General features: G+C 39.4%; 2 protein-coding genes and 1 long non-coding RNA gene across 3 annotated transcripts in view; 1 reads left to right on the forward strand and 2 right to left on the reverse strand.

The window, feature by feature from the left end:
• LOC144661428 (myosin-2 essential light chain-like) overlaps nt 1-14848 on the reverse strand; it is a 136255-nt gene that overhangs the window by 47513 nt on the left and 73894 nt on the right. The window lies entirely within an intron of this gene.
• Nucleotides 1-14848, reverse strand: part of LOC144661437 (uncharacterized) — an 80516-nt gene that overhangs the window by 17706 nt on the left and 47962 nt on the right. The window lies entirely within an intron of this gene.
• Nucleotides 3379-5663, forward strand: LOC144661399 (neuroligin-4, X-linked-like). The gene is made up of 2 exons (XM_078522145.1): nt 3379-4569; nt 4769-5663. The coding sequence occupies exons 1-2, from the start codon at nt 3452-3454 to the stop codon at nt 5397-5399; spliced, it is 1749 nt and encodes a 582-aa protein (XP_078378271.1). The 5' UTR covers nt 3379-3451; the 3' UTR covers nt 5400-5663.

A 14848-nucleotide genomic window follows, 5' to 3' on the forward strand; every position in this document is an offset into this window, starting at 1 on the left:
CGTGTCCACTGAATTTGTTGCAGTTTCGGAATTGAAAGTCTGCTTATGGGCCAGACTACATAAAATATCTTTAAAAGGCTATAATCGTTTTGTTTATCGCGAAGCGTGGAAACGTAACCACATATAAAAAATAAACTCAATTGAATAAAAGCAAGTTCTGATCGAGATCGGGTATCGACCTCAGCCTACTTACGGCTTGTTCGTTTCTCATGGAGATGAATTTAATCCCTTCCGCCTGTGCAGCACACGCTATCATAAGAACTCTTTTGCCTACAACTCCAAACATGTATTCCACACCCTGAGACTTCAAGGCAGACGCGAGCAGCGTCTGCCTTGACAAAGATACTCTAGTTCTCGAACGAAAAGCACAATGGCTAATTAGTAACCCTCTACTTCTACCTGCTCAGCCATTGACTCAACTTTACAAGTACGTTTACAAGTACGTTTATTTACTTAACAAGTACGTGTACTTCCTTTACAAGTGCGCGTTCCTTTGTGTGGTAGAAACGACCTCTGACGTGATATGGCAGGCCAATCAAATCGAGCGTTCTATCTTGACACACGATCTGTTTGTCACAAAATGTTTTGTGGCATTTCGATTGGGTCCTTAAGTGCTTTGTGATGATAAAATTTGTGAGAACTGGGTCACTTTCAAGAAGTCCTGTGAAAGGCTTGTGAATTCTTTGAAGCGACTAGTTTTAATTTCGAAGGATAAATGTGCACTTAGTCACCACAAAGCCCTTTGTGGCTCAACATGAGTAACCGCAAGGTGCCCCGTATGTATAAAGATATCAAATACCACTCCACAAAATGCTTTGTCAGCTTTGTGATCTTGTGGCCGAAACAATCGCTTGCTTGTATTTTAAATAAATTAACGGCAGCCTCCTCGATAGCTGTTAAAAATAATTTCGGAGAAATTTAAATAGAGTAAATTTTATTTAACCCTAAAACAGTATCTAACAATTAGTATAAAATAGTCAAACTTAAACAAAAGAAAACAATGCAATTAGTGTCTAATAATATCTAATCTCTATTACATCGTTGGAGAACTAGAGTATCAAGTGGAACAATAAAAATACCTCTCTAGCTAAGCTAGCGCTCACGTTGAGGAAAAATGCAAGACGACACAGAGGCAGAATCCTCATTCTGCAAATACGATGCCTACTTTCTGAGTAGCCCGTTATCTGAGTAGATCTAATCACTGGATGGTCTAAGGAATAATACCAGAATTTTGATATTTTGCGAAACTAGAATCAGTACCAGGACTTGACTTTGAAACCCCTAGATAAGAACCAAGAAAGAAACAACGAAACACACTCACTCAAAGTTCCAGAAGTATAAGGCTAGGGTTAGTTTGACGTACTTTCCCCAGCCGAGGGAATAAAATGGACTTCGTATGCAGCACACAAAGGCAAACGTTGACGTGGACCGACAGAAGAATAATAGATTACACAGCCATCGCCCGAGAAATTCCGACCAATATAGAGCTAAATATATAGCAGCAACTGAAAAAATTGGATTTTGAACATGTTGGTAGTGTTGTGCTCTCAACTGGGAGTATATATTTGAGATTCACTTTGAAACTAAGCGAAACTTTTGTGACATCAATTCAAGTATTTTTTTTTTCAGTTTAGATATTTCACGAGTACCGTCGGCGCAAATCGTTTCATTGAGGGCCAGGATAACTTATTATCCTTAGATCCGATACAGTGGAATATTGTACCCAAGGACATTAGAAGTTTACCAAATTTTTATCATGTCATCTTCCTAGTTCTTATCTTGTATTTTATCTTGTATACTCCTAATTGCAATAACGTTGTCATAGGAAAAAGTAAAATGTAAAAAAGCAAATAGGAATTAATTAGGCGTATGTTTGAAATTCACCCAAAGAAATGACCTCAAAAAGTCTTCAAAATACTCAAATAGTCATAAATCAATTTATCTTATTACAGGATTAAAAAGTGTACTGATATAAACTCGTCCGTTTCCTGTAAATGCTGCCAGTTATGATGATAAAGCTAATGAATCTATATTTGCCTTTTCCATTTTTCTTTGAAATATGACAACATTATTGCAATCAGTTGTATATTTTAGTATTGAAAAGATGAAATTTAATTAGTATTGTTTAATTAGTATAGTTTCTCACGATGGAGTCACTTTAAGGCGATAATCGCGAGGTTTCGATTGCAATACTGCTAGCTTAGTCTTCATCAGGCGATGATATTTTTTCATTTTTACCAAATTTAGATTTTGTTTTTTTTTTTATTTATTTTATAGTTTCCCCATTTAGTGTTTCTTTTACTGCTATTCCAGTATTGACACTTAAGTAAATGTTTTACATTACATCATGATAACATTACGTTACTATGTTTCAAGTTTATGAACCAGTCTCCGTGTCACGAACACCTAAAGTTTAATTGAAGAAATTTAGGCCCGGGCCAAACGTCGAACTTCACATGAGTCGAACCTAATGCAAAAGCATTAGTAAAAGCTATTGCTTTTGGTCATTTGCATTAGGTTTGACTCATGTGAAGTTCGACGTTTGGCCTGGGCCTTAGTCGCCACAAGTTAGTTTGAAAGTACAACTGATGTTTGTCAATTGTTGGATTTCGGAATATATTCAGATGCTTTTTGTTCAGTCATGCCATTGTGTACTTATCTTGTCTTCATTAAAATATCTCAATTTAAATTTCTGAAGACAAGATAAAACTACACAATGGAATGACTATTATTATTTATTTTACTTTATTATTTACTACAAATTTGACGATTTCGACATTGCTGATCCTAGCAGTATGCGGGACGCGTGTCACATATAAATCTAATAAATGGCCTTCCCACGCCGTTCCCGTTCTTTTTTAGGCCCCCCACCTTTGGGGCGCTTCCCCGCGGGGCTTTTTTTTTTTTCCCCCCCCCCTCTCTAAAAAAAAAAAATACTAGCAGAAGCTGTTTACAAGTATAAAGGAAAACATAATACCAATATGAAGTGCTTTTTTGCGACTTGAAAAATGCCTTAACTGGAAAAAAAACTCTTCAAAGCCGGTGTCATCGTTACGAGACGCAAGTGAAAACATTGAAAAAAGTTAAAAGTTTAGAAGAAACTGTTAACAATTTCTCATATAAGCCACACATAACTTGCATATGTACCGTATTTGGTCTTTTTGAAAATATAAAATCCTTGCCTTTGGAGTCATTCCACGGAGGGGCTTATTTAAACTAACTGAAGCACGGTAATTAATGAGTTTATTTACAGACTAATAAGATTACATGGAGATGGGGAGCACAAATAAAACTTGTCTAAGATTAACAGAGGACGCCGGGCATTGACGTCATACGTGTCATACTCGAGTATTACATGACAACTGCAAAGGTCAGCCGTTTATAATTCAGCATATTCGGGTGCATAGTCAAAGGAAAGAAGGAGTATTTCCTGTGTACTAGCTTGAGAACCATGATATTGACACTACTTATTTGGTTGTTCATTTTCTATGCATTTTTGCCTCTGGTGAAGTCAGTAACAGTGTCTACGAACTATGGAGACATCAAATGTCTTGTGACATTGTACCCGAATGCCTCCGGTCCGTTCAAGTCTGTCAGCAAGTTTCTAGGAGTTCCTTTCGCCGCTCCGCCAATTGGAGAGCTAAGACTAAAACCACCACAACCGCCACAAGAGTGGAAACCGGACGTTCGCCCAGCGAAGAAGAATGGAAACGTTTGTTGGCAGGGTAAATACTATGAGCAGATGATCAAGCACTTTGATCCAAATTTTTCGTACAGCGAGGATTGCTTGTATCTCGACGTCTATACCCCAAACGTCAGCTCGAATTTACCCGTGATGGTTTATATTCACGGTGGATCTTACGAGCTAGGAACTGCAGTCTTGTTTCCTAGCGATATTTTGGCTCTATACGGTGTGGTAGTAGTTGTCATCCAATATCGTCTGGGCCCATTTGGTTTCTTGACGACCGGCAACTCGACGGCCCCTGGGAATTATGGAATGTTGGATCAGGTTCAAGCACTCAAGTGGGTCAAAGAAAACATTGAACATTTTGGCGGGAACCCCAACAAGGTGACCATATTTGGAGTAAGTGCTGGCGGAACAAGTGTAGCCCTACATTTGCTGTCACCTCTATCGGAGGGCCTCTTCCACCAAGCCATTGCAGAGAGTGGAGTGGATTTGACTCCCTTTGCAATTCAGCCAGTTTCCTACGGCCTCCGTTTCGCTGAAGAGCTCGCTCAGAAGCTGGATTGTACTACAAGAGACCACGAAGCAATGGTCGCCTGCATACAGGGAAAACGAGACACGGACATACAGAAAGCCTCCGACTCAATCTACTATCGGTTCTATGGTGATCTGCGGTGGGCCCCAGTTGTGGACAAACACTTTCTTCTTGACACGCCTCGAAATCTGCGAAAGAAAGGTAAATTCAAGAAAGTGAAGTTGATGATCAGTTTCAACAGTCAGGAGGGTGGGAACGCTCTTGGGACGACGCAAAGTGTGGACAATGGAGTTAGTCCGTCATTTTTCAGGCAATTTGTAACAAAGCTTGCCCATGGGCGAAACAGCAGGTGAGTTGCGATTTTTTTTTCAGATTAATCGTGTGATACTATCGCTTCCAGATCGGCTTTGATCAGTGTACGTAGCTCCATGTTTTATATCTATAAATGTACTTATAGAAGATCGGCTTTTAACGTGCGTTTTCATACTGGGTGTTTTTATTTGTTAAATATAACCACCTACAACAAATTTTTGTTTTTCGTCTCTTAGGGAAGAGAATGCTAACCTCATCGCGGACGCGTTGGAGTTCATGTACACCCCATGGCCTGACAACAGTGATAAATACGCACTAAGAAGCCAACTTGTGGACCTTATTGGTGATTACATCTACTTTGCACCAAGTCACGAGGTCGCCGATATTCACAGCAAAGTTGCTCCGGTGTACATGTACGAGTTCGCTCATCGGAAAACGCTCGGCAACAAAAATAAGGAATGGATGGGTGTGGTTCATGGTGATAACAAACCTTACGACTTTGGATTTCCTTTCCTCCCTGGAACTTCTTTAGATTATGATGCAGCCGACAGGAACGTCAGTTTGTTTATCATGAAAGTGTATACAAACTTCGCCAAGACCGGCGATCCAACACCACAGCCAGTCAGCGGTGTTACATGGGAGAGGTACAACTCCAGTCACAGAGCTTACTTGCGAGTTGACGCTCATCCCAAGATGGCGGCGGCGTTTGCTCCTCGGCGAATGGCTTTCTGGAATGATTACCATCCTAAACTGGTGCAAGTAAAGTTTGATACTAAAGATGAAACGGTCAGCGGTGCTAGTACAGCTGTTGCCCTGAAATTGTTCATCCAGCTTGCTCTTGTCCTCAGTTTAGTGATAATTCATTGAACTCAGTTTAAGTGGTTAAAAGAGAAACGTGAGATAAATCGCAGGGGTAGAAAGATAACATTACCATTGATTAAGGTCCCAGTCGTTTTGTATTTTAGTGTATCACACGAAATCTCAGTTAGCTTGATTATCACAGTCGATGTTTTTTGAAACATTTAAGAATTTTAAATGACACAGGAAGAAATTATATTATGAGTAAAAAGGTAAAAAAAATTTTTGATATGAGCTTATAACATGCAACTTGTGTTTGATTCCAATTGAAAGAAATGTTGTGGTGTTAACATGTAGAATTTTTATTCCTGGAATAAATAAGTGAAAATTTTGTTTAAAATTCAAACTTCTTTAATTCCTTTCTTTTATTTAATTAATTCCGTGGTCCTTTGGAAGGAACGCCATTCGATTTCTAAAAATATCTCGGCATCATTTTGGTCCTGAACATCATAAATTACGCTGGGTAAATAAATTTTCGTGGGTGCACGTGGCGTGGTGGCCTAATGGTTAGCGCGCCGGACTCTGGATCAAGTGGTCTGGTTTCAAGCCCTGGCCGGGGTCATTGTGTTGTATTCTTGGGAAAGACACTTTCCTCTTTTAGTGCCTCTCTTCACCCAAGTGTAAAAATGGGTACCGGCGTCATAATGTTGGGGGTACCATGCGATGGACTAGCATCCCATTCAGGGAGGAATAGAAATATTCCTAGCCGCTTAATGCTACAGAATCCTGGATAAGCTGCGGCAAGTATGGGCCACTTGGCTTGAGGTTTCGCCAGCGAGTAGTTGGTGGAAGTCAACAGAGAACACCTTCACCTCTCCCCCCTGGAAAATTCTTGGCTCCAGATCGTCATCTTTTTCGCCAAATAATTGAGTACTCCCACCCCTGTCAGGGAGCTAATATGACATAACTGACAACAAATTCTTCTTCTCTTTTGGTCAGCACTGAGATCACAAACTCTGGGTAGACCCAATTTTTCCTCAAATCTGATTGGCAGGCTTGTTATCCAGGTGCTAACAAAACGGGCTCTGGAGATAAGATCGCTAGCTTTTGATTGCGTGTTTGATGAAGGTTCACAGTGAATGTAGTGTATGTGGCCATGGCTTTTATCTACTTATGTCCCTAAAAAACAAACATTCTAAATATCGCTGACTGCTACTTAAGTGTTATTGTCAGAGAAAACCGGGCAGGAGCAAAACATCGAGGTCGGCCATTTACCTTCATCTTTTCACAGTATAAAAGCTATCTGAAAAGATTAGCAACGGTGGCATTTGCAGCAGTAGACGTTCTTTTTTCTTCGAGATATGACTATACCTTAATTTTGGCCCTCAAGCGGCCTGAAAAACCCGAAATTTCGGGTAACTTTGGGTGAGCCTACAGCATACTTCGTATGACTCCTCGAACGTCTTATATTTTTTCTATGACACTTATTCCCTTATAAATGGACTGAGATACATAAAACTTCCTGAGCTTTAAAACTAAGTTTTTTACGCGGCCTTAAAAATTGCCACTGAATCGTTAATGAGCTTGACCCAAATTTGAGTCATTTTCAGTCGACTGTTTCACCAAAGTGCGGCAGTTTATTTGGAAAGTAAAATCATCCCTCGATAGTCTTTTGAGCTGTTATCAAAATCCAGGTTAGTTAAAATTGGTATCTAGAATTAAATCGGAGTTAGCGGCGTCTGAAACTGCCATAACAATGTTCATTTTAGCAAATTCCCGCCAAATTTTACATCACACTATGTTTTGACTTCCTCTGATTGTAGTCCATAATTAACTAAAAGGACTTAAAAGTATTTTTGTTGACTTCGGGATAGAACATCGCAACCGTAATACCATTAACAATCTGTGTAAACATTTCAAAACTCTAAATAAATACCCGACATTTTCTTAGACACGTAGCAAAATTTCCCGCGAAAGTTTTATTATTTATTATGGTTCTTCGTCACGCTACAGGGTAAAACCGGACCGCATCCTCAGTTCGCTGGTCTATTGACGATCGCCAAAAAGCAAATTGGAAACAAATAATGGAAAGGCAATCGAGAATCACCTAAATTAATTAAATGGACTTTGCAGACATTTTGTTTACACTCTTGTCTCCCCCGACTTTGGGAAATGCGTGACGTGTCACGAGCTCTGTTTGATAGTCTGGGCGTTGAAATCATGAATTGTTCTTTCTGATCAGAAGATTCGCCATTCAGTGTAGGTGGACTTGTTTCAGTTATTCCTCTATAACTTGCCTGCAAGCGAGATATGACTTTTCACGTTGTTAGTCTTGGAATCAGCGGGAAACGTGGTCGAGATAACTCAGGCTAAGACCAGCAAATCACAGTTAATTGTAAACCAGGCTGGTGTGCTTGGTGCTGTAAACAATGAGGAAATGCAGGCCATGACAATCTGTCCCAAGCATAGGCGATACCTCACTATCGATTGGTCGAGCTGGAAAGGCGAACTTTGCTGCTATCCAACCACGAGGGAACGAAAAAGCAGATAAACCTCCCTAGGCGCGTAGACGCAGCTATGTCCGCCGAAATCTCTGTTTCATTTATGTTGTTGTTCCTTTTTTGCACAGGTTAGTATACCGCTTTTATTTCTTTAGCCATACCTCTGAAGTTTTACATGCCTGCGATTTGCATCAAAAGTTTGAGAAACTGGAGCCCGTACGAAAGTACTATGCAGGCGCGTGTGGTTTTCCGCCTCCCAATTATTATATTTCTAGTCAAAAAAGGCGGTTTTTCTAGGGCCAAACCGCGTGCGAGGTGGCAATAAAAATAAACCTAGATTAACGTTTTGCCCGGAAAAAATATATATATAGTTAGGCCGGGTTCGTAATTTGTCTGAAAAGAAGGCTATGTCGATTTTCATGTGGGGGGGGGGGGGGGGGGGGGGGGGGGGGGGGGGGGTTGCATGATGTTTCCTGTTAGGTTTAAGGGGTAGGGGCTATCAAAAATTTCTACCAATATGAAAGAAGGTATAAGGGGGGGGGGGGGGGGGGGCAAAAAAAAACCATAAACCGGGACCCACGATTATTGAAGGCGTTAGAGGAGCTCAGAGATGATTTGTTTGATGATACTGCATGCCCAGTTATAATGCAGTGGTTTGATGAAGATGAAAATAAATAAATTCTCGCCTTTACCAAACTCCGGCATTTCTATCAAAGTACCAACTGCTTTAAAACTGGCTGTACAGCATTATAGACTACATTAAAAATAGTCACGATTGATTCCATTGTACAACCTATAAGTATTTATTAAAAAGCTAAGAAAGTCGATTTATATGATGTTTTGTGTGTGTATCAACACATTTTGTGTGTGTTTTTCATGGTCATTTTTAGCTAGTTAAAAAGACTGCAGTGAATGTAAGCTGTATCCTTTTATTTATGCTTATCCGTTTGATAAATTTAAGTTTTTCATTCTCAATAAACTAAAAATTATTAGTGATTTTGCTGATAAAACAATGTATCCTAAGTGGCTAATGATAATTTCCTTTTCATTTACTGTTGTTGATAAACATTCGAGGATTCACAGAAAATTAAATTAAACGTATGAAAACCACAAACCTAATTGGATCAAAAGTTTGCACGCATTGGCTTGATAAGCCACATTAATTCGAGATTTTGGTTTATTCAAAAATAATGTAGATGAAAATCTGATAAAACTACAGCGATTAATAAAAAAAAATAAAAATCAAGTTTGATTTAACTTGTCGAAACGTTTTATTATTATTATTATTATTATTATTATTATTATTATTATTATTTTTTTTTTTTACAGTAATCAGTTATCACAATAACAGGGCCATTTGATTTATCAAAAATAGCATCTCGGCAACAGGGATGAAAATTTTCCCTTATGAACACTCCAGTCCAGTCGCCGGGACGACCCTTTTTGGGAGAAATTCAAAATAGCTTTGCTTTCGCAACTGGGTGGTCAAAAAGCCATAATTTTGCTTTATATGTATTTCCACTTGAGAAGTATGCGAATTTGCTTTATTAGTAAAGTTGCAAGTGTCAATAGAGCTACAATAGTCGCGAACAATGCAGCTTTATGTGTCGCTATTTTGGTTTCGTATCGGGCTGAAATTATAAACAGACGACAAAATTCGTCCCGGTAACCGTGACGGCCCGTTTACCGGGCTCATTAAAAGAGGCCCTAACGAAGTCAAAATTCATATCTTGCTTGCTCGCCTGTAAAGGAAGATAAACTGAACAAGTCCAGCTATACTGTATGGAAAGAAAAATTCATGATTTCAACGCCCAGACTTTCAAACAGAGCTTTACACCTGTTGTCCGGACCTTACAATTCGTGACACGTCACGCATTTCCCAAAGTTGGGGGAGACAGGAGTGTAAACAAAATGTCTGCAAAGTCTATTTAATTAATGAACGTGATTCTCGATTACCTTTCCATTATTTGTTTCCAATTTACTTTTTGGCGATCGTCAATAGACCAGCGAACTGAGGATGCGGTCCGGTCGTTACCCTGTAGCGTGACGAAGAACCATAATAAAGTAAAACTTTCGCGGGAAATTTTGCTACGTGTCTAAGAAAATGTCGGGTATTTATTTAGAGTTTTGAAATGTTTGCACAGGTTGTTAATGGTATTACGGTTGCGATGTTCTATCCCGAAGTCAACGAAAATACTTTTAAGTCCTTTTAGTTAATTATGGACTACAATCAGAGGAAGTCAAAACATAGTGTGATGTAAAATTTGGCGGGAATTTGCTAAAATGAACATTGTTATGGCAGTTTCAGACGCCGCTAACTCCGATTTAATTCTAGATACCAATTTTAACTAACCTGGATTTTGATAACAGCTCAAAAGACTATCGAGGGATACAATACAATACAATACAATACAATGTTTAATGTGGTCATTACACTTAGCTATGGTTTCGATGCGTCCCGCAGATATGGTTAGCAAAATCTGCGGGAACGCACCAGCTAGTTTACAGGTAAGCCACAATGAAAATAAAAAATAAAAAAATAAAAAATAAATAAAAATAAAATAAAATAAAATAAAGTGAATAAAATTCTTCAAAGCTTTAAAGCTTTAAATATGTGCGACGCATTTCCTGATTAAAAATGAGCTAAAAGTTATAGAATATATACAATTATTTAATTAAAAATTACAAATGACGACTAATATCTACAGCATTTAACGCCTTTCTAAAGGTTTTATAGCATATTGAAGTTCTGGCAGTGTCTGAGAGGCTATTCCATAATTTGGGGGCGAAATATCGCCAAGATTTGAGTCCGTGCTTGGTAGTTTGCACTTTAGGTAGATTGAGAATATTTTGTCCTCTTAAGTTGTAGGAAGAGTTTCTAGGTTGTATCAGCTCACGCAAGCAGGGAGGGCTAGGACCGTTTATTGTTTTGAAAATTGAGCTAGCAATTTTGTATACTCGTTGCTCGGCCAAGGTTGGCAGGCCAAGGGCTTGTAGAAGGTCCCTGTAAGGGGTGTTCTTGTCCTTGAAAACAAAGCGAATGGCCCTTTCGTTAACCTTCTCTAGCTTTGTTGCAGAGGTTTTGCTGCAGAAGTGCCATGTCTCTGCGCAGTAATTAAAATGCGGAGCAATAAAAGACGTATAGATTGTCTTTCTTATTTCGTACGGTAGCATTTTCTTCCAGTTCTGTAGCAGCTATCGTAAGGTCTACTGTGATTGGCCCGTGATTTGTGAAAGGTAGCGAGGGTAGCAAACCAATAATATTGCTCATAGGGAGCACGTGGTTTATCAGCGTTGCTGTAGTCATTGAGTCATGCAAATATCACTTGTTTTTTTTTGTCTCAGATTCGCGGCGTTTATATTTCATAGTATCCAGGGTATCCAGGGTATCCAGGGTATCCAAGGTATCCAGAGTATCCAGGGTATCCAGGGTATCCAGGGTATCCAGAGTATTCAGGGTATCCAGGGTATCCAAGGTATCCAGAGTATCCAGGGTATCCAGGGTATCCAGGGTATCCAGGGTATCCAGAGTATCCAGGGTATCCAGGGTATCCAAGGTATCCAGAGTCGCAAATACTACTCTATCGGCCGCAACAGTTTTTTTTCATTTCCGTCACCAAGATAAACCCCTTCCAACACACCACAGATTCCACATATACATTTTTGTAAGATGGGGACATGGGGGTTTGCGGTATTGCGGTGAATAAAATCCCATCTTGCGGTGATGTGGTGATCTCAAACCTACGGTGTTCGGTGAAACGAAATTGTTAGCGGTGTTACAGAACTAAATTTAGCTCTAATATCTTCGTCAAACCGTCCTTCTTTGTTAAAAGCACGTATCATGTGTTTGATTTGTAACAAAGTATAGTAAAATAGTTTAGTTAATCAATGAATACGCTTTAGCTGCCAATACCAAGCCGTTTTCATTGATAAGTAACTTGACTATATTGTGGTGACGGTGTTTCGTCAAATTTTCTTGGGGTGATGCGGTGATTGTGTATTTTTTGCGGTGTTCAGGGTCTCCCCATGTCCCCCTCTTGTAGCATCGTCCAAGTTCCTCTCCAAAATTCCTTCGAAGCAGTAAAATCCATTGTATAGCAGATCTGTTATATACTCAAGAGTTGTTGAAGATGTAGTACTATGTACATTAAGTGACAACAAAAACGAATAATATATAAAATAGAGTTTATGGTTATCTTCATTTGACTAAACTGAAATCCAGTGAAAAACTTGGAGTTGATATTATAAAGTCGCCATTTGCGTAAAATGTACTGTAGGGACGTTGCCATTTAACGTTTTTCCGAATTAGTAAAAACTAAACATATGAATCAAATAAATCAAACGAAACATTAAAATTATCAATAATACTGCTCCCGTAAATACTCGCATCTGATTGGTGTGTTTTTTTGTGTGCGTCTGATTTTGCTCGTGGAGAGAGCGTTATCAAGAGTAAATTTCGCCGCCCAGAGTCACAAGAGCGTTAGCAAGAGCAAGTTTTCGCCGTTCCCCGCGGCATTCATTACCAATGGTAAGTTAAGTAAATTTCAGTTATATTAACCCTCGTACAAGCAAATTCATACCCCCACCATCAGTACAAGGGTGCGGGGTGGGTGGGTGGATGGATGGAACCCCCTCCCTAGAGTTTTCGTTCTATTAAGGCGCAGCGAAATCATTTTGTATTGAGTAGAAAGCCCGTTGCTTACTCTACAAGATGACATATTTTTTGTTGGCTAAGTCATTAGAGCCGCCATCTTGAATTTCACTATTTTCTTAGGAAGTTAGAAAATAACGGAAATTGATGCAAAATCAGGCCAGAATACTCATGTAATGTACAATTCTGGAAAAAAAGAAGAAAAATGTTAAAAAAAGACGATTTTTTGCAAGACCTGCTTGTAAAAAAACTGGAAAAAATAAAGAAAAATGTTAAAAAATGACGATTTTTTGCAAGATCTGCTTGTAATTATGACATTGCCATGGCATCGTCAATATTATGGACACATGGTTGATATATCAAGGGATGAATGAACAGCTACTGAAAGTTTCAGCATTGCAGAGCAAATCCTCTTTTCAAAATTACGAAAAGAAACCTTAGGGAAGTGATGGCATTCCCCCCTTGTACGTCCGAGGGTTAACGTTTCACTCGTGTTATTTTCACACTTTCTAGAATACAAAGAGCAATAAAATGCATGTACTAAAACCCCAAACGGCGAAACGACCAACACCCATTACCATTATTGAGAGCTAAACAGGCTAACTTGATTGGACAACGGTTTCACACTGAAGAAGGGCTATGCCCGAAACGTTTGTGTAAACTACACAAAATGACACTATTCACAACATTTTTTTTAGTTTTTTGTTTTATAGTACTAACTTGATTTAAGCTAACCGGAGCGCTAATTAGGATAACCGTAGTGCTATTAAGGCTTACCGAATTTGTTGGTTGCCATTACGTTACATTTCGTTTTGGTGGTTTCGCCCCTTTTCGTTTCGGGTTAAGGTACAAACCCTATATAAGTCGGCGCTGTATTTTATTCTTCTGATTTGAGAGTTTTCACTCGATCCGGAGCAACTGCAGAATACCCCACAATTGAGATTCACCGAGTCGGAACTCTATGATCATAAAGAACGAAGCATGAAACATTAGCAACTATTGTTATTCAGCTAGTAATAGTTCTCACTATAGTTGCCCCGCCTTTGTATAAATTGTTACAGTAATAATCTAAGATAAGGGGTGGACCATTAGAAATATCCAGAGGGGGGGGGGGGGGGGTTGCCTGAAAAACAAATTCGTGCAAAGGAATTACATTTAAATGTTGTATGATGGCATCTGTAAATAGTCGAAAATGTCCATCAGAATGCCTAAAATAGCGTTTCTGAGCAGGGGGGGGAAAGCAACTTCCCATACATTCTCTTAAATGAAATCTGATCGATGTTCTCACAACTTGCAAAACAATCACCAGGGCGGTAGTCAGCGGATACATCTAAGGCGCATGAGCAGTTGCTCTCATTCTGAACTTGCCAAAACAATTTCAACAACAACAACAACAACAACAAAAACATGGTGTCAGTAGGAGAGTTCATTTCCTTTTTTATCGCAGTAAAGGAAGTTTTATAAGTTTTGTCTTTAAAGCGGCGAAAATGTCTCCATAAAGGTTCTTGTTGTCAACAAGTGGTGTTTGTTGTGAAATCAAAACAGGACGGAAATGGTAATGAAAACGTGGCGATCGAATTTTGCCGTGCCGGTCGGAGCTATTGTTCTTGCTCTATTGTTTCGAGGTTCTTGTTGACTTGCTCGTTCTTTGTTGTACGTCATTATTGAGCCCCACGTGCGTTCGCACAATTCGCACAATTCTGCGTTTTTTTAACTACACGACGACGACGAATTTACCATTTAAGTGAGAATAGTTCTGACACCTTTACAATCGCTGAATCCACGGCATCGTTATCGTGGTTGCTATACTTTCCTTTCGCGGGAAAAGATCGCTTGCTGCTGCGCCATCCAAAAACCGCTGACTGGAACGTGAATTGATCGCGTTGCAAGTTGTGAGAGCATCGCTACTCGGTCCCAGACCTCGTTTCTATTCCCCCTGGTTTCTGAGGTTCTGAAAATTAATTTTTCCCGGGAGAGCATGCCCCGGACCCCCCTAATTTGTTATGTACCGAGCGAGCAGCATCAACTCGATCCTATCGACTTTTTGGTTGCAAACACACTTGACCCACACTAACAGTCGCGTCCCATCACTAAACAGTAAATCGAAAGCACTAGCATTATTATTATTACTATCACTTTAATCTGCAATTTTGTCTGATATTTAAAAGTTTAGCTTGAGGATAAGACATATTAAAAAGGTAAAAACGTTCTCTGGTTAAAAAGGGTTTAAAAACATAATATGGTTAACGGGGCTGCCCATAGCACAACTGTTCATTCACGGTTGTGCTATGTGCAGCCCTGTTAGCCCTATTGTTGCTAACCTCTGCATAGAAGTGATCGAAAAATTGGCCATTGGTACCTACACA

This window comes from Oculina patagonica, chromosome 7, assembly GCF_052425735.1.
Source record: "Oculina patagonica isolate OP01 chromosome 7, crgOcupat, whole genome shotgun sequence".
NCBI lineage: Eukaryota > Metazoa > Cnidaria > Anthozoa > Scleractinia > Oculinidae > Oculina > Oculina patagonica.

Coding starts and splice junctions, on each gene's coding strand:
- LOC144661399 (XM_078522145.1), top strand. CDS start 3,452: ATGATATTGACACTACTTATTTGGTTGTTCATTTTCTATGCATTTTTG. Junction 4,570..4,768: donor GCCCATGGGCGAAACAGCAG/GTGAGTTGCGAT, acceptor TTCGTCTCTTAG/GGAAGAGAATGCTAACCTCA.